This window comes from Diuraphis noxia, unplaced genomic scaffold, assembly GCF_037042655.1.
Source record: "Diuraphis noxia isolate RWA-SAM2 unplaced genomic scaffold, SU_Dnox_SAM2 contig0001, whole genome shotgun sequence".
In the NCBI taxonomy this organism is placed as follows: Eukaryota; Metazoa; Arthropoda; class Insecta; order Hemiptera; family Aphididae; genus Diuraphis; species Diuraphis noxia.
The window spans coordinates 91,620,154-91,644,837 of NW_028301711.1; the positions used below are offsets into that span (position 1 = coordinate 91,620,154).

Consider the following 24,684-nt stretch of genomic DNA (forward strand, 5'->3'; position numbering starts at 1 on the left):
GATTTTTAGAAAAATGTATATGGTAAAAACATTTATTTAAGTCAAATGGCTGATTTTTCAATCTATCAATATTTTCATTAAGTAAATTACGATCTAGTTTATGTTAGAAACATTTTAATTTCAAATAATATAAAGTTTTTTACAAATATTTTATAAGAAAATTTTTAAATAGGTGCATATTAAAATATAATTATTTTTTTTTATTGCATTTATTTTAATAATATGTGATGTATAATTACTATAATTTACTAAACGAAAATATTGATATTTAAAAAAATTGTAAAGAATCAGCCATTTGACTTAAATAAGTAGTATTATCATTACCACTATCACATAATCGTGTTATCATTTGTATTATTATTATTTACGTATTGAATATCGATCTATCGATCGCATTATTATTTATTCTTCTTTATACTAGCTCGTATTCATTTCGTAGCCTTTATTTATTGTATTATCTGGGCGCCCACATATTTATTTAAATAGTTAAGCTGTATTGTTATATTGTTGCCGTATATTTCGCATTATATGTATATGCGCTAAGCGCCTCAAAGACATCTTGTTCATTATTATAAAATTGTATTCAAAGAGGTCACCTTTCCTGAAATCAATGCGAGTCGGAGTAGTAAACTACTAATAAACGTGTAAGAATTATTCCTGCGAAAACATCTGGTTGCAGAGCGTGGTTTGTTTATTATTATTAAATTAGCTTTCGATTTCGAGTATTCAATTAACGAGTGACCGCTCCTATTATTTATATTACTGTTAGTGCTAGATTCAGTTTCTAATAATTTATTCCAGTCGACACTAATGTCGCATTCGTAACATTGAATTATTGTTATTCATTTATATTTGATTAGTATTGTCAGGTACTTAATAATATTATATTCACATTTTTGTCTATTTTATTATTATATATATATATATAGGTATACATTGGTGTATCGCGCGTTTCAATTCATACAGGTTATATCCGAATCATAACAGGTACCTACCAAATTTGTGTCGGGTAAGCACATTGTTGGTCGTCTTCGATCGTCTATTACCACTTGTTTCCGTTAAGTTTACGTCATTATATTACAACACCGGTCAACATGGTTGAGACTGCCGAAGAAAAGGATATCAAACGCGTCAGACGTCTAGTCACTATAGCTGACACAAAACGTACTATAGCTGTCAAGAAAATCAAAGCAGTTAACAGCCTCGCTCAACGCGCGTAAGACGATCCTGACCTTATGGATGAGCTGCAAGTAGCAACTGCTACGCTGGGGGATTTGTGGGCTCAATTTGAGGATGCGGACAACGACGTGTTAGATAGTCTACTGGAAATAAATTCCGAAAGCGAATATTCGGCCGAGTTTCCAGCTGAAGTGCTTTCATCATTAAAGCCACCACTGCAATCGCCATTCGGGGTGATTTTGAGAACATCAAAAATCCTAAACGCGTTCCAAGCGAACAGAACCAGGTCGATGCCGCGCCAGCCAAGTCAGTACCAAGACTACCTGAAATACCGTTACCGTCGTTTAACGGTGATTTTAATTATTGGCAACCTTCCGCGATCGGTTCTCCGCGCTTGTTGGTTAATATATTATTAAAGATAGTTGTTTAATTTTGAGTGAACGGACGATAGTGTTTACGCTTCAACTCGTAATTCTAAATTATATAACATAAATATTAAATAATTAATTTAATAATTAATAAAAATAATTTGTATAAAAGTAATTTTTCTAAAGTTAAAAAATTTGTAAAATTTGTCCTTCTAATGTCGCCACTCTAGGACCGGGCCTACAGGGCCTGTGCGGCTGTGCCTAAATACGCCTCTGACAACGGGCCCCGGGGCTCTGGCCCCTACTGCCCCACCCTCTCGCCGGCCATGAGTATTACATGTATAACTCATATGAAGTATATACCAAATACACATGTGACTTGTTTATATAGATGTGTAATTTATTAGTACTGCATACTTTAAATAGGTATGGAAAAATTAAAACGTCAATTAAAAAAAAATGCCATCCCATCACAAAATCTCCCCAAATCAACTGTGACCATGCCATATCCAAAGAAAAGAACAGCTCCTAAGAAAAGGAATTGTGATAAGAGTCTTACAGTACAAGGTACTTAAATTTCTTTAAAAGAACTCATAACCTAGACATTAAAGGACGTATTGTATAAGTATTCACCAAAGTAAAACAAGACCTATCATTTGCTGTACTAGCTGTTCTTTTTAAAAATAAAAGTGTTTCATCTTGCAGACAAATTTACTTATCAACAATACCTTTACTAAGTTGCCTTCTAAAAAACTGTATTTACTGGCCAAGTAATGATGAAATTATATCAAATTTACCAAACTGTTTTAAAGATTTTCCCAATGTTAAAGTAATATTAGACTGTACTGAAATCACAATTCAAAAACCTAAGTGCCTTTCGTGCCGTATTAAACTTTATAGCAATTACAAATCCAACTATACTTTAAAATTTATGTTAGGAGTATCTCCTGGAGGCCTCAATACCTTTATAAGTAAAGCATATGGAGGAAGAGCTTCTGATAATGTTATATTTAACCAAAGTAATATTGTTGAATTTATGAATGAACATGATGCGATAATGGTCGATAAAGGGTTTCAAATTGATGATACCTGCAATAAGCATAATTTGATCCTTCCTTTTTAAGGGGTAAAAGCAATTTTCTAAAGAAGAAGCTCTCCTCTCTCAAAATATTGCAAGTGCTCGTGCCACAATACAGGTTGAGCTCCAAATATGATACTCAATTGACAATTACAAATATTGGTTTGTGTGTAGGATTCAGGGGTGCATATTTTGAAAAATTTGCGCCTCGGGGCAACATATTATAATTACGCCGCCTCTACCCTCTCCAAACAAAAAATAAATAAAAAGTGGATGTCGCTCTGCTGTACTGTTACAATTGGACCACTATAATGACTATTGATATTTGAATTCAATGATTTAATATCGTTGTATCCCCTCCCCATAAAGTATCAACTGGCAACTTGATTCACTTTCCATTTAGAAAAGATACTGTTGAACAAAATCTAAGCATTTTTACTGTCATAAAAGGTGATGAAAGGCAAAAGAAATATTTAAAAAAAATTAAAATCACATTATTTTAAAATTAATAAATAAGGTATATTATATTTTGATATTTTATGTGTATTGCATTGTTTTAAAAATAATTTTTTAAATAATATGTAGTGATTGTAAAAGTTAAAATTTAAATTAGTTTAGAAATTTTTTTTAATCGCTTTTCTGCATTCTTTTTAGCATCAATATCCTTATTTTTTCGTTTACATGCAAAAATCATTCGTGTAGTCAGGTAAAATTTAGTTATATGTTTAGTAAATTGACATTTATGTTCATTGCATCCAACTTTGGGATGACCTTGCAACTTTAATTCATCCAAAACTAAAAAAATATAGATATATAAGACTAATATATAATAATAAGATTATTATCGGATAATATTAACCCGTGCCACAAAAGGGTTGAAGTTGCGAATCTCTGTTTTGTAGAAAACAACATAGTTTGATATGTTTTTCAAGTATATCACAAATAAAAATGATTGTATCGAAAAAAGTATAAGAACATAATTTTTTTGAAATAACATTTTGTGTATTTTTTACTCTTATACATTTTTCATAAAACAAATATTTAAAAGAAAAATTTTTATTTTATTAATGTTTATACTCAGATTTAATTTTTTTAAAACGTTTTATGTAAAATAGTACTCTTCTTGGAGTCTGGGTATTTATTTCGGTAGTCACACACAACTTGGAGCAAATATTGTTTTTGAGTTTCATCATTGGTAATTTTTGTATTGTATTCCTCTATAAGTTTAACTCCTCTTTCAGCAATATCATTGACTACATTTATGTTGGTGACAATGGCAGTAGATTTTTTAAAATGTTCATCATCGTTCCATTTTGATGGATCAGTCGTAAGAAAGTCAGTATTTATTTTGAAACGTTTAAAGAATTGCATTGAGCTCACACAAATAAAATCTTCAAGGCCTTTATTTAATATACCAATAGACTCTTTTGGGTTCAAAACATATCGATTTATATTATCTTCTTCTGTATCCATATTAAGAGCTGCAATCATTTTTCTTTTTGTGTCTACTGGTACGTGTGGATCAAAAAACGATAACGCAGCTGCTTCGGGTGATAGATACCACAAATGGCCACACATTTTTTTAATTGTGACTTATATACTTATATACTTTTATCAATAGACTGGTATCTTATTAAATCTTTTAAAAAATTTAGATCTTGGTAAGGTGCTTTCGAAGCCATAGGTGCAACAAACCAGGCTTTTATGTATAGTCGAATAATGAAGACACACACACTGGCAATAGACATTTCTTCTTTCTGTGTTAAACGAAATTGACTTCGGAATAAAAATATTTTCAAACAGTATATAGCTTTTGCCATCCACCTGGCATGATGGATGGCTCCGGGTACTCTTAAAGAAATTCCTCGAGGGGGCACTCCCCCAAGAAAAATAATTGTCAATTCTAACAACTCTCTATAATCTTCCCTTAGTTGTTTAATTTGTAAATAATCAACTACAAAATTAATTACATCAGAACGCACATCACTTACATTTTTTTGTATAAACTCATTTATAGTTCCAGGTTCAAATTTTTCGGTATTTAGATTTCCCCAATATTGTTGAAACCTTTTAAATATTGGTACATCTGGACCAGATGTCGTGCATAGTTTTGTATCAAAAACACATTTTAAAACTAACTCATAAATATGGTGACGACATGGTAAATATAAAATGTTACGCTCTAAGTAATTTTCTAATAATACACAAGCACCTAACCTTCGGCCTGTGTTTGAAGCCGTAGTATCACAACAAAAAGCTTGAACATTTTCTGTGATGCACCAATCATTGAGCATATGAAAAATTGCATCTGCCTGGTCAATCCCTGTTCCAGTATTAAGAGCTGGGACTCCAAGTAATTGATCACAACCACTACATGAAACTATGATGGAAAGTCTATCAACATTTTTTTGCCCCGTTAACGCAGGTAATAGCTTTCTATCCCAGTGAAGAATAACCGCATCATCGATTAACAGTTTATATTCTTTACGGATATTCTCTGCGCGCTCTTTTCGAAAACGTAAACGTGTATTTCGAATTGATGTTCTATTTATAATTAACTTATTAACATCCTCACCTAATGCTTCTGCTGTTGAAATTAAAATGTGAACGGCATCTCTGTCGCTAAGCTTGCATTTATCTAATGCAGATGCAAGTTTCGATGTGATGAAATTAATATTTCCTCTATTTGATTGTTTAAAGCACTTTGTAGATGGACCGGGCTTGTCAAACTCCTCATCTTCCATAGTAGACTCATCGTTTGATGACGTACTCATTTCCATATATGTATCTAAAATATAAACAAAAAATAAATAAAAATAATAAAAATGAATACATAATATTCACAGTTAGGTAGGTATGTAATAATTTTACTGACCGTGGATCTCAGATTCTTCATAAGTTCTTTTTCGTCTTTCCTCAACAATTTTTAATCTTTCCTCGGCTCTTTTTTCTTTATTAATTATTTTTAGATCAATCCCCAACATGGATCCAGGACGACCTTTTTGCCTCTGTGATATTAGAAAATCTCTATCTTCTTTTATTTTTATAACTTCAAGAGCATCAGCTTGAGCAATGTCAAATAAATCATCTAATATCATGCAAAATTCTTCATTTTTTTTAATTTGTGTGTCTGTTTTTCTATAGTGCAACTTTTGCAAATTTCTCCATTCGTTATATAATTTTTGAAGTTTTATGGCACAATATTGTTCAGCACTAACCGGTATACGTGCCTTTTGCCAAAAAACACTTACCTCTTATATTACTAATTTCGCACTTTCGTTTAAATTAAGGCGAACTTCACGAATGTTGTAAAAAAGAACCGATAACACCTGTCTTATAGATGGTAATTTGCTACCGACAATTTGATTTGATTTGTATAGCCAATTAAAAATGTATAAGAATCTTTACGTAAACTCTTTTTTGAAGTCATTATATAATTTAAACATAAATGACGAATGCTTTATTTAAATATAATTTAACAATAAACAGTTAATATGAAGTGGCAATCGAGTTTGTGATACGCTGATATATCACTGTAGAGTGTAGAGTGTAGACTAGTGTTCAACTCTAATAGTTACTAACAGACGGTCACAATATTACTTATCGGTCTGTTCAATGTTCAAACTTTAGATTAGAAAATACCGTTGAAATAATAATCTTCTGAATATTGTCTCATTATCAGTGTCCTGGTATATTTAGCGTAATTTTATAACAACAAATATTTTACTAATAGTCTAATGCTAATATTTACTTATCGACAAAATAAATAATATTTTTTTTTTTTTTGCAAGATTTGTGTAATTATTATTTTTAAACTATAATTTTCGAGATAAATATTAAGTTTATTAAAAAATGTTTAAAATTATAAATAATATAAAATATTTTTCTTAGCAAATTATGTATTATCGTTTTTTTGTATAGAATCAATATTTAATATACTATGTTTAAAATCTAAGAAAAATATGCTATTTTCATAAAAAAATAGATATAGACAATTTCAACTCTATTGTGGCACGGGTTTAACTTGTTGAATTCACATGGAACTTTTTGTACATCGTTGTTAAGTGTCTTCAAATATTATTAAAAAGTATAATTTAAGAAAAGACATAATTAGAAATTCATACCTAATAGACTAGGACCACCTTAATGTGGATATTTAAGAAACCAAATAGACCACATAATAGTTGATTCCGGATTAAGTCCTGTATAAGAGATGTAAGAAGCATGAGAGGGAGTAGTGCTATGTCAGATCATTTCCTCGTAAGAGCAAAAATAAATATCAGAATATCAACAGAGTGGCGAAAGAAACAGAAACATAAAGGGAAAATAGATATAGATGCACTGAAAACATCAACTGCTAAAGTATATCAAGTAAAGTTAATGTCGAAAATACAGAATATACAAGAAAGACCAAATATAAGTGAAATATGGAAAGAAGTAGAACAAACAGTAAAAACCACAGCTGAAGAAGTACTTGGGTACATACCAGAAAAAACAAGGAAAATGTGGTTCAATGAAGAATGTAAAAGAGTTTTACATGAAAAAGATAGAGCCCGCATGAAAGTACTACATGAACCCAATGAAGATAATAAAAGATTGTTGGCACTTAAACAAAGAGAGGTAAAAAAGGTGATTAGATCGAATAAGAGACTATGGGAAAAAGAACGCATACAAAATATAGAAAATAATAGAAATAGCCATTCGAAAATATTTTTCAGAAAAGAAAATGAAGTAAGACATGGATACAAGCCCAGACCAAATGTTATGAGGAAAAGTGATGGAACTCTTCTAACAGGCAACAAAGAGATCGCATGCGAATTCAAAGATATGTTTGCAAAGCTTTTGAACCAGCCAATAATTAATATCACTGTAAACGAGCTAACGACAGTAGAACAGCTACTCGAAGCCCCGTCAAAAAATGAATTAGAAATGGGATTAAATATGTTTAAGAATGGTAAAGCACCAGGTGTAGATGAAATAGTATCAGAATGTTTAAAAAAGGGTGGACCATGCTTACTAAACCAACTTCATAAATTAATAAACATAATATGGGAACAAGAGGAAATACCCGAATCGTGGAGAGTATCTATCCTATGTCCTGTTTTTAAAAAAGGAGATATCATGGAGTGTGAAAATTACAGGGGGATCTCCTTACTCAACACAACTTATAAAATTCTATCCAACATTCTTCTAATCAGAATCAATCCTTATATTAAAGAAATAATAGAATATCAAGCTGGGTTCATGATAGGGAGATCAACAGTTGATCAAACCCACATAATCAAACAATTAGCTGAGAAGAGTCACGAGTTCAATAAAGACATCCACCTTATGTTCATAGATTACAAAGCAGCATACGATTCGATTAATAGGGGAAAACTATGGAATGTCATGAACAAAATGGGAATACCAGCAAAATTAGTCAGAATGATAAGAGCATGTGCATATGAGTCCAAAATTAAAGTAAGTTTTGGAGGAGAGGTATCAGATGAGTTCCCAGTGACAACTGGACTCAGACAGGGAGACGCTCTATCGCCAGCTTTATTTAATATCGCCTTAGAATCAGTTATACGAAAGGTACTAATCCAAGCCAAAGGAATAAAAATGAACAACAATAACGAACTAACCGTAGTGGCTTACGCTGACGATATAGTCCTCATTGCCGAATCAGAGGACGATCTGAGAAATACAACTAGCATTCTACTAAATGAAGGTAAAGAGATTGGTTTAAAGATAAATGAGTCAAAAACAAAGTATATGATACTATCGAGAAGAAATCACAGTGTTAGCTATTTAAAAGTTGATAATTACAAATTTGAAAGGGTACAGAGCTTCAAATATCTGGGCACAGAGATCAATGAAAGTGCTATTAGCCACGAAGAAGTTAAAAAACGAATTACAGCAGCAAATAGATGCTACTATAGTCTAATGCCACTTTTCAAATCAAGATTACTATCAATAAATTCTAAAATAACGTTATACAAAGTCATAGTCAAACTGGTTGCCCTGTATGCATGTAGTACATGGGCCACGACAAAATCGGACGAAGGAAAGTTAGGAGTTTTCGAAAGAAAGATATTAAGGAAAATCTTCGGTCCAAAGAGAAATAACGATGGAGAATATGAGGTGAGTGGCAACAGGGAATTGTATGATTTATACAAGGGACCTACAATTGTTGGGTCCCTGAAGAGTACGAGGATAAGTTGGGCAGGACATGTATGGAGGTCAGAGGGAATGATTGGATCAATAACTAAATGGAAACCCGACACTAAGAGGCCTCGAGGACGCCACAGACAAAGATGGGTGGATAGAGTAAAGGAAGACTTGAAACTCCTGAACGTAAGAAACGCAGAAGAATGTGCAAATGTTAGAGAAGAATGGAAACAATATTTTGTTGCGGCGATGGGCCTTGAGGGCCTGTAAAAGCCCAGAAAGAAAGAAAGAATTAGGAAGTAACTCACAATTGTCAGTTATTTGACAGGTATCATAGACAGTTCTATAGATTCTTTCAGAATCAACATAAAACATATTTTTCTCTTTGAAATTGTTACTTCCAGTGGTGAAACCAAATAGAACGTTCCTAACTAATTCCAACAATAATATCCCATATCCACATTAATTCTTCCCACTCTGCTATAAATCAATTAAGTAATTGGATATCACGTAAGTTAGGTATGTAATTATGTAAACAAAATATAATATTAACATTAAGTAATATTTTTAAATTTTAAATTAATTAGAATTAATAGAATTCAGATTTCAGATTATTTTATATTTATTTGATTATTGATTAATTAATACACTGTGATAACTGAAGATTGATAATATTGTTTTGTAAACATTGCCTGCTTTGTAAATGGCGAACGACTTCAATGATAAGAGGGAGACGGCTATCTAGTTGTTGTAATTATCTATGTACCTATTGTACCTACCTATTACCTACTAATTCGTAATTTCACAGCACGATAAATAAAATACATATACAATATACATTATACATTTATACGTTATGTCTTTGTAAATATTAATAAATAATAGGTGCCTTAATAATGTTTTACATTTATAAATAAACGTAATATAATTAATTAGTGGGTAACACAATAGTTCTGTACACGTAGGCGAGGTCAACCCTCAATGATTGGGATTATAAAACCAAAGATTAAATTGTAATTATTGTAAAATTAACATGAATAACTAAATAAGTACATCTTGCCATCTTACATCTATAAAAGGTAGGAATTTACATTAATATTATAAATATTTTATATATAAATCAGTTAAACATTAATAGGCACCACAGTAAGATAAATAAAATTGTGATAATCTTAAAATACCAATTGTTTTTTTCATCTAGTAACAATTTAAAAATTCATATTATTAAATAAATACCTACAGTTACCTATATCTATGTTCATTCTTAACTTTTTACTAGTTTAGATAGCTTCTTTTTTTGTTTTATTTTGTTTCTTATCCAATTGATTTTTTATATAGCTATATTGCCTCATGCGCATTATTATGAAACTACTACAAATGTCTGTTAGTATTGTTTAGTATCTGTTAGTATCAGTTTGATGTTCTATGCATGGAAATGTTAGATTTGATTACTTATTGAAAAAATCATCTAATGTTTCTTCAAATACATTATTGGAGTTGGCATGTAATATAAAGCATGATTCTAAATTTTTTAAGCATTTGAAAGGTGTGTTACCCTGGCACCCCAAGTTCAAAATTTCGACTTGAAAACTATTTGGTATTATGTTATTTATTATGTAACATTTTGTAACCGAAAAAAAAAATTTTGTAACCCCATCGGTGCCCCGGAAAACGGCGATACATGTTCCGGGTGCCAGGGTAACGTTACCCCAGCACCCCAAACATTAAATAATTAAAATTTCGACTTGAAAACTGTTTGGTATTATGTTATTTATTATGTAACATTTTGTAACCACAAAAAAAAAATGTGTAACGTACCCTGGAAAATTGTGATTAAATTAATTAAAATGTTTAAGTATACAAATCTATCATGGCTTTATCGTTTATATTATTTATTATTATTATTTTTTAATACGTCCCTCATAAAACGTCAAATAAACATAAAAATGTAGTGCAAGTCTTATGAACAAATTGTTCGGTACGTACCTATCGGTCGTATGCGATAAGGTATGATTTCAGATCGGCGATCATTTCGCACGAAATTCGATAATCGTCGGTATACGTAACCGGCGTAACGGACGTATTCGGTCGTCCTCTTTTTCTTTGTTCTTAAATGTAAAAATTATTTAATTAATATAGCACATATTATTATTAGTTATAAAATATAAACGTTAAATAAAATCGTTTTGTGATTCGAAACACTTGTTTTCATAACGCGTAACACAAATATTAACTGGCTTACTTATGAATCAAAAATAAATTTTAGCGAAGCACTGTGAAAGCTCCATGCGCTGTGTCGATGTGAATTTTTTAAATAAAAAACAACTTAAATTGAATATATTTATTTATTTTTAATACAGTACTAATTAACTTGAGCATTACATTGAACTATTAGATATTTTCTTAAGTTGGGAATTAAAAACTTACTCATTCATATAAATAATTGTCAAATATGCAAAATATGCAACTATACATTTTAAGTATAAACTCGTATTATAAGTAAACAAATTTATATATTACTTGACTATGTTTTTAATGATTATTTAAAAACATTCGAAATCCTAAAATTTCCGAGCCCTATTTTTTATCTGCATGGTCGCATAGTATAAGATCAAGCTATCTTATATTATAGAATGTTAATGGACATCCATAAATAATTAACTACTCATATTTTAATTTATTTTATTTAAGATACTTGTCGTACAAATGTCAAATAGTACATTATTTATACCTATTTAGAATTTAAAATTAAGAAGTTTGTAAGAGGTTGAATTCAAAGTCATCGCAATTACCAAAATATCTATTTTTATACTTAAATGAAATTATTACTGTTGTGTTGTTTATATTTATAATTTTATTATAATGCCTACTGATTACTGATTTAGCTATGATCAAAAGTAAAAGTGGAAAAAAAATATATAATGAGCGTATTAGATTATTAGCTCCATACTATGAATTAAATAATAACCATATTGTCGGCGACATTACATTAATGGATGCAATGGATATTATTTCATCAACAGCCAACAAATTATTAAAAGATATACCATCATACATTAAACTTAACCGCTGTTCAGAATTTTCTTTGGACCACAGCTATGAAGTATTATCATTGATGGCTTATGAGGGAAAAATTAACGTCCAAGAAAAAATTAATAAATATTTCACAGAAAAAGAGTATATTGAGTGTCAAAGCTGCAAAAGTAATAGAATTATATCTATCAGCATGAAAAGCTATTTGTTGATAGAACTACTATCATTACCTAAAGGTATTTTATATATTTTAAATAATGATAAAGAGAAACAATTATTTTATATTGTAAAACAACTGTAATTTTTATACTGTTTAATGTCCTCAGATCTAGAAGCATCAACGAGCTTTAACACAAGCGATATTGGAGCAATCCAAAAAAATTATGCAGGAGAAGTTCAATTACATTTAGACATTATTACAAAGACAATACAAATTTACAAGGAAGTTTATTATTTAAGAGGGGCTGTAGGATTTAGTGGTCAAGACCGGTGGGGCTTAAGAGTGACTGAAGGCCACTATAAGGCGTTTGCTTATAGATCCAATGATCAATGGGAAGTTTATGATGACCTAAAAGATGGAGTATCGTTAGCAACAAAAAATATAGTGAACATTGAAATGTTATTGTATACAAAATAAATTGTATAAAATATATAAAGTTAATAATTTAATACTACTTATATTTTATTTATCCGATTCCAAATAATACATGTACTTTAACAGTTTAAAAAGCAAGTGACATTGAAGTAAAAAAAAAAATGAAAAAGGGTGAGTAACGCTCTGCTATACAGTAGGTGTGATTAACATGATTATAATACATCAAAATAGCAGAAATAAATATCGTAAATATGTAAATGATAATAATATTTATAATAAAAGTATAATTAATACAATAATTATAAGTGCCATAAAATGTAAGTTTTCAAAAAAGGTAATATAGTATACAATTATATTTGCTATTATATATATAATATAAATTATAAGGATATTAGGTATTGTAATTTGTAACATAAAAAATGCAAATAATAAAAAAAATTTATAAAATGATAGGTAAAATTTATAAAAATAATAAAAACAATAATTATAATTACACTTACACAAATCTAAAATTAAGCACTTTGGTCAAATACTCTCTTTGTACCAGGTGAACTATTATTTTTAATACAATTTTTATTATGGGCAAATGGTACCTTTGGTTGAGGTTAACTGGTCAACACCCGGTCTGTACGCATATATAATATTATAACTAATTATTTTATGATAATATTGTAAATAAAGTAATTTATTATAATTTATAGGTAGGATGCAATCATTTTCCCGAAAAACTTGCATTTTAAAATGCAAAATATAATAAAATTATAAAATAAAATAATAGATGTACATAAAATGTTTCAAGTACACAAATATAATTGTAAAAAAAATTGTACCTATGCAGTATATGTATTTTCATATTTTTAAATTAACAATAACAACTTAAAGTAGAGGACCTTGTATAAAACTGTCAAGCTTTTTAACATTCCAAAATTTTGAGCTGTTATCTTGTACATTTAACTAAGTAACGTTACCCTGGCACCCGGAACATGTATCGCCGTTTTCCGGAGCACCGATGGGGTCACAAAATTTTTTTTTGCGGTTACAAAATGTTACATAATAAATAACATAATGCCAAACAGTTTTCAAGTCGAAATTTTAATTATTTAATGTTTGGGGTGCTGGGGTAACGTAACCCTGGCACCCGGAACATGTATCGCCGTTTTCCGGGGCACCGATGGGGTTACAAAATTTTTTTTTTCGGTTACAAAATGTTATATAATAAATAACATAATACCAAATAGTTTTCAAGTCGAAATTTTGAACTTGGGGTGCCAGGGTAACACACCTGCATTTGAAATAAATTATTATTTGGATGAGTTAAATACCCTCTTGATTTTAAATTAACCAGTTGAGCTTCGGCTGATGTATTTTCATTAAAATTTTTTAACCCATGTAAACAGAAATCACATTTTGTTTTTATGTAAGTTTTTTTGTTATGTATCTGTAATACAAAGTAAAACTGATAATTCAATGTTATTATAAATGAAATAAATTGTCATACCCAGACAAAAAATAAACTGTGCAATCAAAAACTGATGAATGAGATGAGCTTATTTCCTCTGGTGAGATAATGTCTTCTAACTCAAAATTATCTTCTTCAATAATATTATTAATTTTATTTTTCAGTATATTGATTTTGTTTTCTCTAATTGATGAGTTAAATGGATATTTTAAAATTTCTTTAAAATCTGATATAGTTATTACTGGTTGATCAAGGAATTGGGTCACTGGCTTGATGTAGGTACATATATATCATCAGGAGAACATAGTCTCTTTCCTTTCTGCATTTTAAAATTAAATCAGCTACATCGTCCCAATGTAAATCGTTTTCAGCAAGTTTTTCATTTCATACCATCTGCAAACCATTTTTTGAATAAATGTTGCTCAAGTTACCAGCAGCTAACATTTCAGGATCAGCCTTCAAAATAGTATCTCTTCTGACCATGGCAGCAGTTTTATGAGATAACTCTTCCTTGATAGCTAGTCTTCGTAACCCCGTTAAAGAAGGAGCATGAAAGACTCCAGGCTTATGATTACTACCAATTTTTGTAGACAATAATTGCAAAGTATATATTTTGTTATCTAGATCCACAAAAAATCGAAATACATAATGATGGCAATCTTCATGCTTACAACGAGCATAAAACACTGACGTGAGGCGTTTTCCTTCTTTTGTAATTTTAATCTTTTTATTATTTCTCGAAGCATAATATTTTAAAACACAATAATTTTTAATCTCAATCATTTTTTGTGAAAATACATTTTTTATATGCTCATGGTTTTCTAGATAATTAGTCTCCACCACTTGAGCCTCTGTCAAAACCCAAGATCCATACAAATTTGAGAAATTAATAGTACCATTTATAGCATTATTGATAATAATATTATCATACTGTGCATTAGATTGAAAATCAGTTTGTACTAATTGTTTATTAATTTTACCAATAATAGATATCAATGAACTATTGTTGGTTATAAGCTTGCAATGTAAACGTCTTAATACATTTCCAACAACTGGATAATACATGTCCGTTTTAATTAATGAAAAACAATATGCAAAATCCTCTTCACTTAAAATATTAGATATTTTCAAATAGGACTTTAAACGATTTAAATACATATTTAGGTTTCTATATTGTTCAGCCAAATCTTTTATGCAATAATTACTTTGTGCCCTCAATCTGTAATCAAAACCTCCAGTTCTTAAGACATGAAAATTGTGCAAGTTTTCATCTATAAATAAATTTGAGTGCAATAAATTATCATCATATGCACGGTTTATAGGCTTATGCGGACAAGAATTACCAAAATATTTTGTAATAACTGTAACTCCCAAATCCATGTTCTTTAAATTACTGAACACCACTATACAAAAGAACATAGCTTTGCAATCATCTTCCAAACATTCTGATCCAATAGCATAAACTACTGAAGGATCTTTTATTTTGAATGTCTTCTTTTCCTCAAAATTACATGAAATATCATGTCTCTTATAAAATGAATCATAATTATAATCAAAGAGGTAACTACATTCATCATTTTTTACTATATTCGACCATTCAGAATCTAAGAGTGCACTAAAGTAAAACAGGAAGTTATCATTAAAATTTATTTCATAAATATCCAACGGTTCAGTAAAATCTACTAACTCAGAACTTCCAAAATGATCACCATTAAAAACATCATTATTGAACTCTACCTCTAGGGATTCTCTAACCAGTTTTCTCATATTATCAGGAGAAAATTTCATATTTGATGGCCCACAAATTCTCTGCATTATATAATGCACCACAAATAGACCACAGTTGTAACCATCTTTTTATACATCTTGCATATTATAAAACACAAATTCTACATCTCTTGGCTCTATAAACTCTTGGCAATACATATTTCTAATTTATAAAAATGTAGACCAATTTTTTATAAATGTTCCCGATAGGTTCTCACATAAAGAATCACAAAAAGTAATTTTTTTATTTGAAAAATCACATATAAATAATACCCAATGTGAGTTATCAATATTAAATGGGAAAAATATTATCCTTTCTTTAAAATTATATTTCATTAATGGACAGTCGGCCGTCACATCATTAGGTCTATTCAATATAGCTGAACTTAAAGAAGCATTGACGTATAAAAATTTTAGTTTCATTCCTTCATCAACCGTCAACATGTTTTGATAGCAATACTTCACGCAAGCATCAATTGCACCTCCAGTTAACCATTGACCATCACCTAGAGATCTCCAGTCAATAATATCAACCAAAGCTACTGAATCAATAATTTCCATTGTTTTTTATAATAACAATCTTTATTAGACAACTTAAAAGCTGACACACAGCCTTAATCAATTAAATGTGCAATTCTAAATCTTGGTGAGGAAAAAGTTTAACCATATATCGACAATTAAACACAAATTAACTTATCTATATCAAATGTAAATTTCAAAATTATTATTTTAAGTCTTGAACCTAAATCTCGACTTTACTTTAAGTCTTGAACCTAAATCTCGACTTTATTTTAAGTCTTGGACCTAAATCTCGACTTTATTTCAAGTCTTGAACCTAAATCTCGACTTATAAGCTTTTACTATAGTATAGTTACACAAAATAAAATAATATACCTGTAAAATAAAAAAATACTTACTTGAAACTAAACTACTACACTTGAAAAAAAAAATATGTAAGCACTTGAATATTAAACTAAAAATATCAAAAGTAGAAAAACAACACTAAATAAACAATCAACTTTATTTTATATCAATAAAATTAAATGAAAATTTCTTAAACCAAAACACAGTTATGGAGTTCTATTAACTTTAACGCACTCAAAAATTAAAATTGTATACTGGCGGTATGGCTTTTGTAAACACTGATAATTGTAAATGAAAATTACAAATGTCGAACTTCATATTATAAAACATGAATCAATTACTTTCTCAATTAATCTCAATAAATTGTAATAAGTAGTGTTGATAAATGTAATTGGCATAACACATATACAAATTTATATGCATTCATAAACAGAGTTTTAACAAGGGTTTGGAGAGACTGGCCCAGGCCAGGGTCCCAAAAGTCAGGTCAAAATATACCTATGTTGTTGTTAACAGTTTACACTAATTTTACAGTATTTGAAAAATAGTTAGACTATTATATAGCTACACGATGGTACATGGAGTATTTTGAATACATATTACAATTCACAAGTGTCTATAAATAATATGATGTCATTATTACATAACATTTCTTAACACAGTAACTACTTAATTTAAAAATAAAAATATCAACACGTAATAAAATTTTTTTTTTAAATTCATCATTCATCATCACTAAAGTCGTCATCTACTAAAGGTAGTTCATTAACATCAATGCTTTGAATATTGGTCTTAAGACTATTACAAAACTCATGATGAATCGGAGGAACAAAATCAAGTAAACATAACAGATCTTTCTTTTTCAGTGGATTTATACAGTTTCCATTAGGGTAAAGTAAATCTAAATTTCCGATCAGTGTGGTATTTCGTTTTTCTAAATTAAGTTCACTAAAAGGAGTGATTTCATTGTTTGAATATTTAAAAAATATTTTAAAAGGCATTTCGAAAGAAAATTTCAACCATTGAATTTTTAACCACTCCACTTTAGACTTATCAACATCAACTTTTCTGTGTGTGATATGATATTCTAATTTTTTTGTTGAAAAAAAATCGCTCTTTCCATACAAATAATTTTAAAGGGGTTACGTTTGCGTGCCGCCAAAATAACATTATTCCAATGTTCTGGAATAAAAAGGTTTGGAAATAGTTTTTTTTGTTTTTCAACCAGACCGAAGTCCTGGTCACATGGCAAGTATGAATGCCCACTAACTAAAAATTTATGATCTATTTTTTTAACCGTGTATTCAGGACTAGATAAATATTATACTGACACAAAAGAGATAACTTAATATTTCGATTTTGACCACCACACTGATCGGAATACATAATTAAATGCTGTGTTGTAACAATTTTTTTTAAAAAATGCAAAATACAAGACCCGATTTCCTGGGGACCCCGAGAGGCAACAGACTCGTTCCAGAGAAACATGTAAACATCATTATTACCCATGTTGTTGATTCCAAAACAATACGTCCATAACTGTCGTTTATAGTAACAAATACCTGTTGACAGTAAAGGAGTAGGTAATGTTTTCATTAAATCAAATGTTATGACTGTAACATCTTCAGGATTGTTTTTAGCCAATTCAGTGTCATTTTGGTGTCCAGTACGTGCACTCATTGCCTTTCTTTGATGTAATTCCAATTCTTGTTTCAGATTATTGGTATGGGCTTCGAATTCAGCAGCTTTAATTTTAATAGCGTATGCGTCACATTTTCTGCAAGAATCTGATACAGGTGGATGGAAAGACAGATTAAATTCTTCATTAAAAATTTTTCGAAAAACAAAGTTTGACACAGGATTTGTAGCTTGTTCAGTGTAGAGTGAATATAATTTTATGATGTTTAAATCAGGTGACATGTACGATTAATCGATTTGTGAAGGGCATAGTGGCTTTCATATGCAGGAAATTTCTCTATAAAATCTTTTACCTCGGCAATTTTTTCCTGAGACGTCTTATTTGCCGATGGACCCTTTCCTCTACGGTCACCGGGAGGGGTACTCTTTTGTCCTTTATTTTTAAGAACCCTATCGATTCTTCCAGCTGATACTAAAAGTGTATTTTGAAAAAAATTTTTACAAACCTTAACTTCAATTCCACTAGAATCTAACAAAACATATACACGAGATTTTTGTCTTCTAGAGCAAGGATTTTGAGTATACGAGCGTTGTTTATCGCATACTTTAATAATAGTAAATAAATATGGTGTTTGCATGTTTAAACTTTCGAGATTGTAGAAATCATTAAATATTTGTATTTGTCGTTCCTGCGTTATTTTCATGTGACACTCGTTAGAACAATGGCAAGGTCCAATTTTCGGTTGTTTTTCATGTACAACTTTCCCTTTACTGTTAACATATTGCTTACCTTTTAAATGCTTGTCTTTTCTAATATTCCTTTTCCATGTTTTTTCATTTTTAACCCGTTTTCTTCTCTTCGGTTTGACTTGTATACTCTCACCTTGCTCCTGCTCTGAAGGCATAGAATCTAAATCGCTTTTTTCGTAGGGATCGTATTCTGAACCCGAATCGGCAAGTTCTGATAAATCATCATCAATGTCGAATAAATCTAAAAATGAATTGATCACGTATACTAACCTAATAGTTAACATATTAACAGTAATATTAGTACTTACTTTCCAATTCCTTTTCAATATCCATGCTACTGAACTACTTATTGAAACGTAAATAATTACCTATTAATTACTCAATTATACACAATTTTGTTAAAAAATATAGCAATAAAAAAATATATTAACAAAACAGTACTAATAATAATAATGATTGTCAATGGTCATACCAATATGGCTAATAAATGACAAACAATTATTTTAGCCATAGATATTAATTTATCAAAAAATTAAAATATTCTCTTTGGAATTAGTCTTAAAAAATGCAATACTTCATATTTGCATATTACATGTTCTATTTAAATCACTCGTGTTTGCATTTGCGATGAGACGTAACAAATGGACTAACCCACATTTAATAAAAAACTAAGTACATATAAATGGACTAATCCACTATAGTCCATTCTTGCACTTAAAACTATTTATAATATTAAAATGCATTAACGAGTTAGGTGTCGCCATCTAGCGAATATTAAGTAAAGGTGCCTTAGACCATTTTTGCATCGAATTTTATGAGTTAAGGTTGCCATTAATGTCATTAACTCAAAATACAATTTTTTTGGGTTAGTCCGTTATTGCACTGAAGGCCTCATTTATCCGTGTATTTTGAATATAATGTTATTTTATATTTTTTTCTTTTATTCCTGTATAATTTTTCTTAAAATATTATTGAACTGTATCTTATTTATATTTATATGTACTTAGAACACTATACTTTACATCTTTAATTTTAAGTTTTATAGGTATATTTTATATAAGATGTACTTTATTAATAATTGTATTATATAATAATTCAAATAACTCTTTATATCCAACACAAGCTTTGAGGAGATAGATAATCGAATTGAAAATATTATCTTCAATAATAATTATGTATATTTACTTTTTCGATCAATAAATATATATATATATATATATATATAATATATTGTGTCGAGTTAATTTTATATTTTATTATTATTTTTAATTTAATTTATAAGAAAACGACTCTGTTGGTTTACTAAAGTCTACAACTGAGTCCCATTTGTAATGCTAAAGTTAATCGTTAGATGGCATTTTTAATTTCCTATGTATTGAATTGTTTTAAACTAAATAGGTAATTAATTAATTTACAATTGTTGAAAGTGAATAAAAATATTTTTATTTCAAAAACCCTAGTTTTTTTTATCTCAACTTATTTATATAATATAAACAAACAATACAATTAAGATATTTTTTCAGTTCACAAGAAGTAGAATGTCTTCATCTTACCCTGTGTGTAATGTAAATTCTATATAAGTTCATTTGAATGCTTACTTCAGATTTGTAGTGCGTGTAAGTAACATTCAAATAATTACTTGCACGTTCTACCAGCTGTGTTTATTGACATAATTTTTGTAAAAGAGCTGGCCCTCTGGCTGCTCACTTTCCAAATCAGTGTTAGGTCAGATCACTTTTAGGCACCATAAAATTGTAAATTATTTGTTCGTTAGGCGATCGTGTTAATGGACTGGCTATTATATTGTTTTGTTAATAATAGAATATCCGTATAAATTTGTAATAATTACCTATTTTATTTCTGGTATCAACAATTTGAATATTTTGAATTACAAAATAATATTAAATAATTTATCATTTTAAAATATGTTTAGTTTTATTTATATTACAGTATAGTTGGCAGTTGCGTATTTGTAAGACTATTATGCTATTGTATGTTTTTATTAGTTACTAGCCCTTAGCCCCGAACCTTAGTTCCGCGGTTCCACCAATGTTAGGGCCAAATAAATTGATTATGTTCGGGGCTTCAAGAATCCCAGTTACGCCATCGCCACTGAAATCGTACTTCTAAAAAAACTTAAAAAACGAGTCCTCGGACGTTTTATCCACGTCTATTATTAAGATAGAACATTTGGCTCCCAGTAGTTATAAGCAGGAGTTTTATTTATTTTATATGGTTATATACACTTATTTAGCTAACCATAGGACGTTTAGTTCATGGTATTTTTAATCCCCAAATTTAAATTGCTGTTTTTTAATTTAAAATTTCAATTCTTTTAAAAACACACAATTTCAATATAATTGATATTAATATGTGGGGATGGCCACATTATATTATAACATTTTTTAAAAAGTTTTTACGTTCTACATTAATAAACTAAAAAAAAGTAAGTACCTATATAAAAATATAACAGGTACATTTACAAATGTACAGTTATCAAACATTTGTTGGTTGGTGAATATTGTATTTGGATAACATTGTCATAGTCAATTTTCAAATAAAGTCAAAGTCAATTAAATGTGTTTTTGGTTGTTTATACCTACTTCTAATGTGGTCATCACCACCTATTAGTATAAATTACGTATATTGAAATTGAACGTTTTAAAAATAATTGAAATTAAAAAAAGCTATTTGTATTTGGTGATTAAAAATACCTGGGACTAAACGTTCCATGGGTAGCTAAATAAATACACGAATAATATACTAAGGTATATTATTACTTATTAGTATATGGTATTATCCGTGAAACATGTATACTAGTATACATAAATATTCATGTGGGTCAAATAAATGTTCTATTCTAATAATAGACGGGGACGAAATGTCCGTGGACCATAGATATATTAATAAATAATATATTCTTAATATGTCTATGCCATGGACTCGTTTTTTTGACGGGGATGAAACGGTGTGTTCGAAATGTTCTATTACCGTGCTATACATCTAACCACCTAAGTATCCAACCACTGCCAATATATTATTTTCTAATATGTTTAGAACTTATATAGGCAATCCGATGTACACATTCTTATCAAAGACTGACTAGGTCATTCTCATTAATATTATTGTTTATGTTGATTTTGAACAATGACTATAGTCTTAGTAGTCTTTATAGACATTAGACTTAAGCAGTTTAATGGTTTAATCTTAATGTTAATACTCAGAAAATTACTCAATAATGAATTATTACTCACAGTACACTTAAGTAAGTAAATATCTGAGGTCTCTAAAATTTTAAATGTTTGTTAAATGTCACTTAATAGTTAACTGCTGTCTGTTACTGTTTTTAGTTCACACAATGTATTATATCATGGTTCTCAAAACTGAATTATATGATATATGACCTACTAGGAATTAGGAAGTCCAGCCAATGAATTGAAAATTTTTCAGATGATGATTTTTTTAAAGGCAATTCTACAGACTAAGTATACATTTTAAAGATTCTAATTCAAGTTATAAAAACATTAATATTAAAGTGAATTCTAAAATTAAAAGCTAAAAATGTTATTGTGAGAACCTTAGAGAATTTTATTGATATTTTAATTTAAAAATGAGTTATTTGTATGGTCATATTATTATATTGTCTGATATTATGTGATACAGTTTTATTATGGTATATCTAAATGTGTGCGTGGATTGCTATTTGTGTCCAAAGTGCTCAGCCGTTTAGTCATGATAAATAAATAAATAAATAACAATGTAAAATATATGTTACAAATTTTAAATACCCATAACTTCATTTAAAAATAAAATATAAATAAATATTTACTTGTAAAACATTTTTTCTTTCAATTTTGATTCTATGTTAATTCTAATATTAAAGCTAACATTACAAAATTGGATCTGCTGTGCGCAAATTTGGTTGTTATGTTTATCTTAGGTCTGAGAGAAAATATATGGTGCATTGAAATATTTTTAATAAACTTTTAATTTGTAGGTGTTAAAATTTTGTTGAACCAGTATCCAGTTTTAATAGTACAGACAGCTTGAACAATTAATTAATTTGTAAAGAAACACTTAACAAGTATTAAAAATTCAATATTATCACAGCAGTCTTATCATCAGAGGCTGCACAGTTTTTCCAAACTTATTTGGAATATAGTATAATAATATAGTAAGTATAGTAATATAATTACTTATGACCAAAATAGCCTATGAAATAGAAAAATAATACAAGTTCACACTGTACCTAATATATTATGCATACAACTACACATATATTAACTATGTTAGTATGTCATATTGGCAATATACTGTTTGTCCTCCAAGGTGTTATCAAAATAAATCAATAACACATAATTTGTGGTAGTTGAGTTTCACTATATGATCTATATGGTTACACTTAAAATATATTTACAAGAATTACAATTAAATACATTTGTTTCTTTGTTGTAAATAGCAAAGGAGGGGTTCCAAGTTCCAGATAGACCAAGATATCAATGTATAACATGGACACTCAATTAAGTTTTCTTCAGTTCATTTGTATATTTCATCTTTGTCAATTTCAGATGGATGACATACTGAGTGATATTACTGGATAACCATTTGATCATTTTTGAAATTAATTATGATTGTGCTATGTACTGACGTCCCGCTAAAACACATAAAACCGCATATACACGTAAGTGTACGTAAGTGTCCTTGGGGCGTACGATTTCGCCAACCAGCTATATTAGTGTAGGACCTCAATAACTGTGTCGAAGGCCGAACTCCTAGACTTCTTGGAAATTCGGCATCGTAAAATTATACGAAATATTAAATATGAAACCCGAGATGAAATCGTAGTATCGGATTCGTTAAATTTAATTCTCCGAAATGCTAAATATGAAATTGTAGTATAGGCGGGCACATCTAAAGAGAGGAGTAATGTCATCTGGTTATGGAGATTACGTATCGCGAATAACCAGGATATGGACCGACCGGTCGCACGAGCGTGGGAAGCTGCGATATCATAAAATTACACGCTTACGCTTTTGCGCGACTCGGCCATGGACACATACTTATCTTATCGATAGGAGAGGAAACACAGGGAGTAGGACTATCTGGACTATATAGGAGAGCCCCGATTAGACCCAATTCAGACGTGAGCTACCAGAGTCAGAGCAAGCACCTTCACGCCAGACACCAGTCCAATTTAATTATTCGGACTTAGAATATTTTGCAACTAAATCATTTGTGCAGTAAAAAGTGTTTTATTTACATAGTAATCAAATAAAAATCTAATAATTAATCACAAATTAAGTTGTTATACTTATTACACTCAATCCATCTACCTCAACACCAGTTTGTCCTCCTGTATGCTGGGACGCTACAATTGTAAGGAATGAAGTATAGACATTAAATTATTGTTAAGATTGTATGAAACAAATTTGTTTATTAACATGTTATAAATTAAAATTAAATTAAGTTGTGCATTTGTTTAATATTGTAATAAATTAGTAACAGTAAATATATTGGTTTAAATTTATAAAAAATAAAAAATAATTTATTGACTGAACCGGGCATGCGACAGGCCACGGTATTAGTGTATTACACCAGAAGAAGAAAGACCGCTAGACACTCAAAGTCACAGTTTTCGGTATGGCTTAATTTCTTTTTGAATTCCCGGTGAAACGATTTTCGCTTTAGCACCACGAAGGCGCCGGAGGCGGCTTCCACAACGCCCGGAATCGAGGCACACGGGCAGCTAGTATATAATATAATAAAATAAATTACACAGTGTAATTTACCCTATCAGTAG

The 24,684-nt window shown here is 29.6% G+C and overlaps 1 protein-coding gene and 1 pseudogene across 1 annotated transcript; both read left to right on the forward strand.

The window, feature by feature from the left end:
• The first annotated feature begins 1,235 nt into the window (after positions 1 to 1,235).
• On the forward strand, positions 1,236 to 2,761 carry LOC149062448 (uncharacterized; annotated as a pseudogene).
• A 9,009-nt stretch (positions 2,762 to 11,770) lies between these two features.
• On the forward strand, positions 11,771 to 12,448 carry LOC149062449 (uncharacterized). Its single transcript, XM_089216539.1, has 2 exons — positions 11,771 to 12,047; positions 12,138 to 12,448. The coding sequence occupies exons 1-2, from the start codon at positions 11,771 to 11,773 to the stop codon at positions 12,446 to 12,448; spliced, it is 588 nt and encodes a 195-aa protein (XP_089072665.1).
• The last annotated feature ends 12,236 nt before the right edge of the window (positions 12,449 to 24,684 follow it).

Excerpts from the sequence above, each read along its gene's own strand:
- LOC149062449 (XM_089216539.1), top strand. The coding sequence starts at position 11,771 with ATGGATGCAATGGATATTATTTCATCAACAGCCAACAAATTATTAAAA. Across the intron at positions 12,048-12,137 it reads ACTACTATCATTACCTAAAG|ATCTAGAAGCATCAACGAGC; the intron begins GTATTTTATATA and ends TAATGTCCTCAG.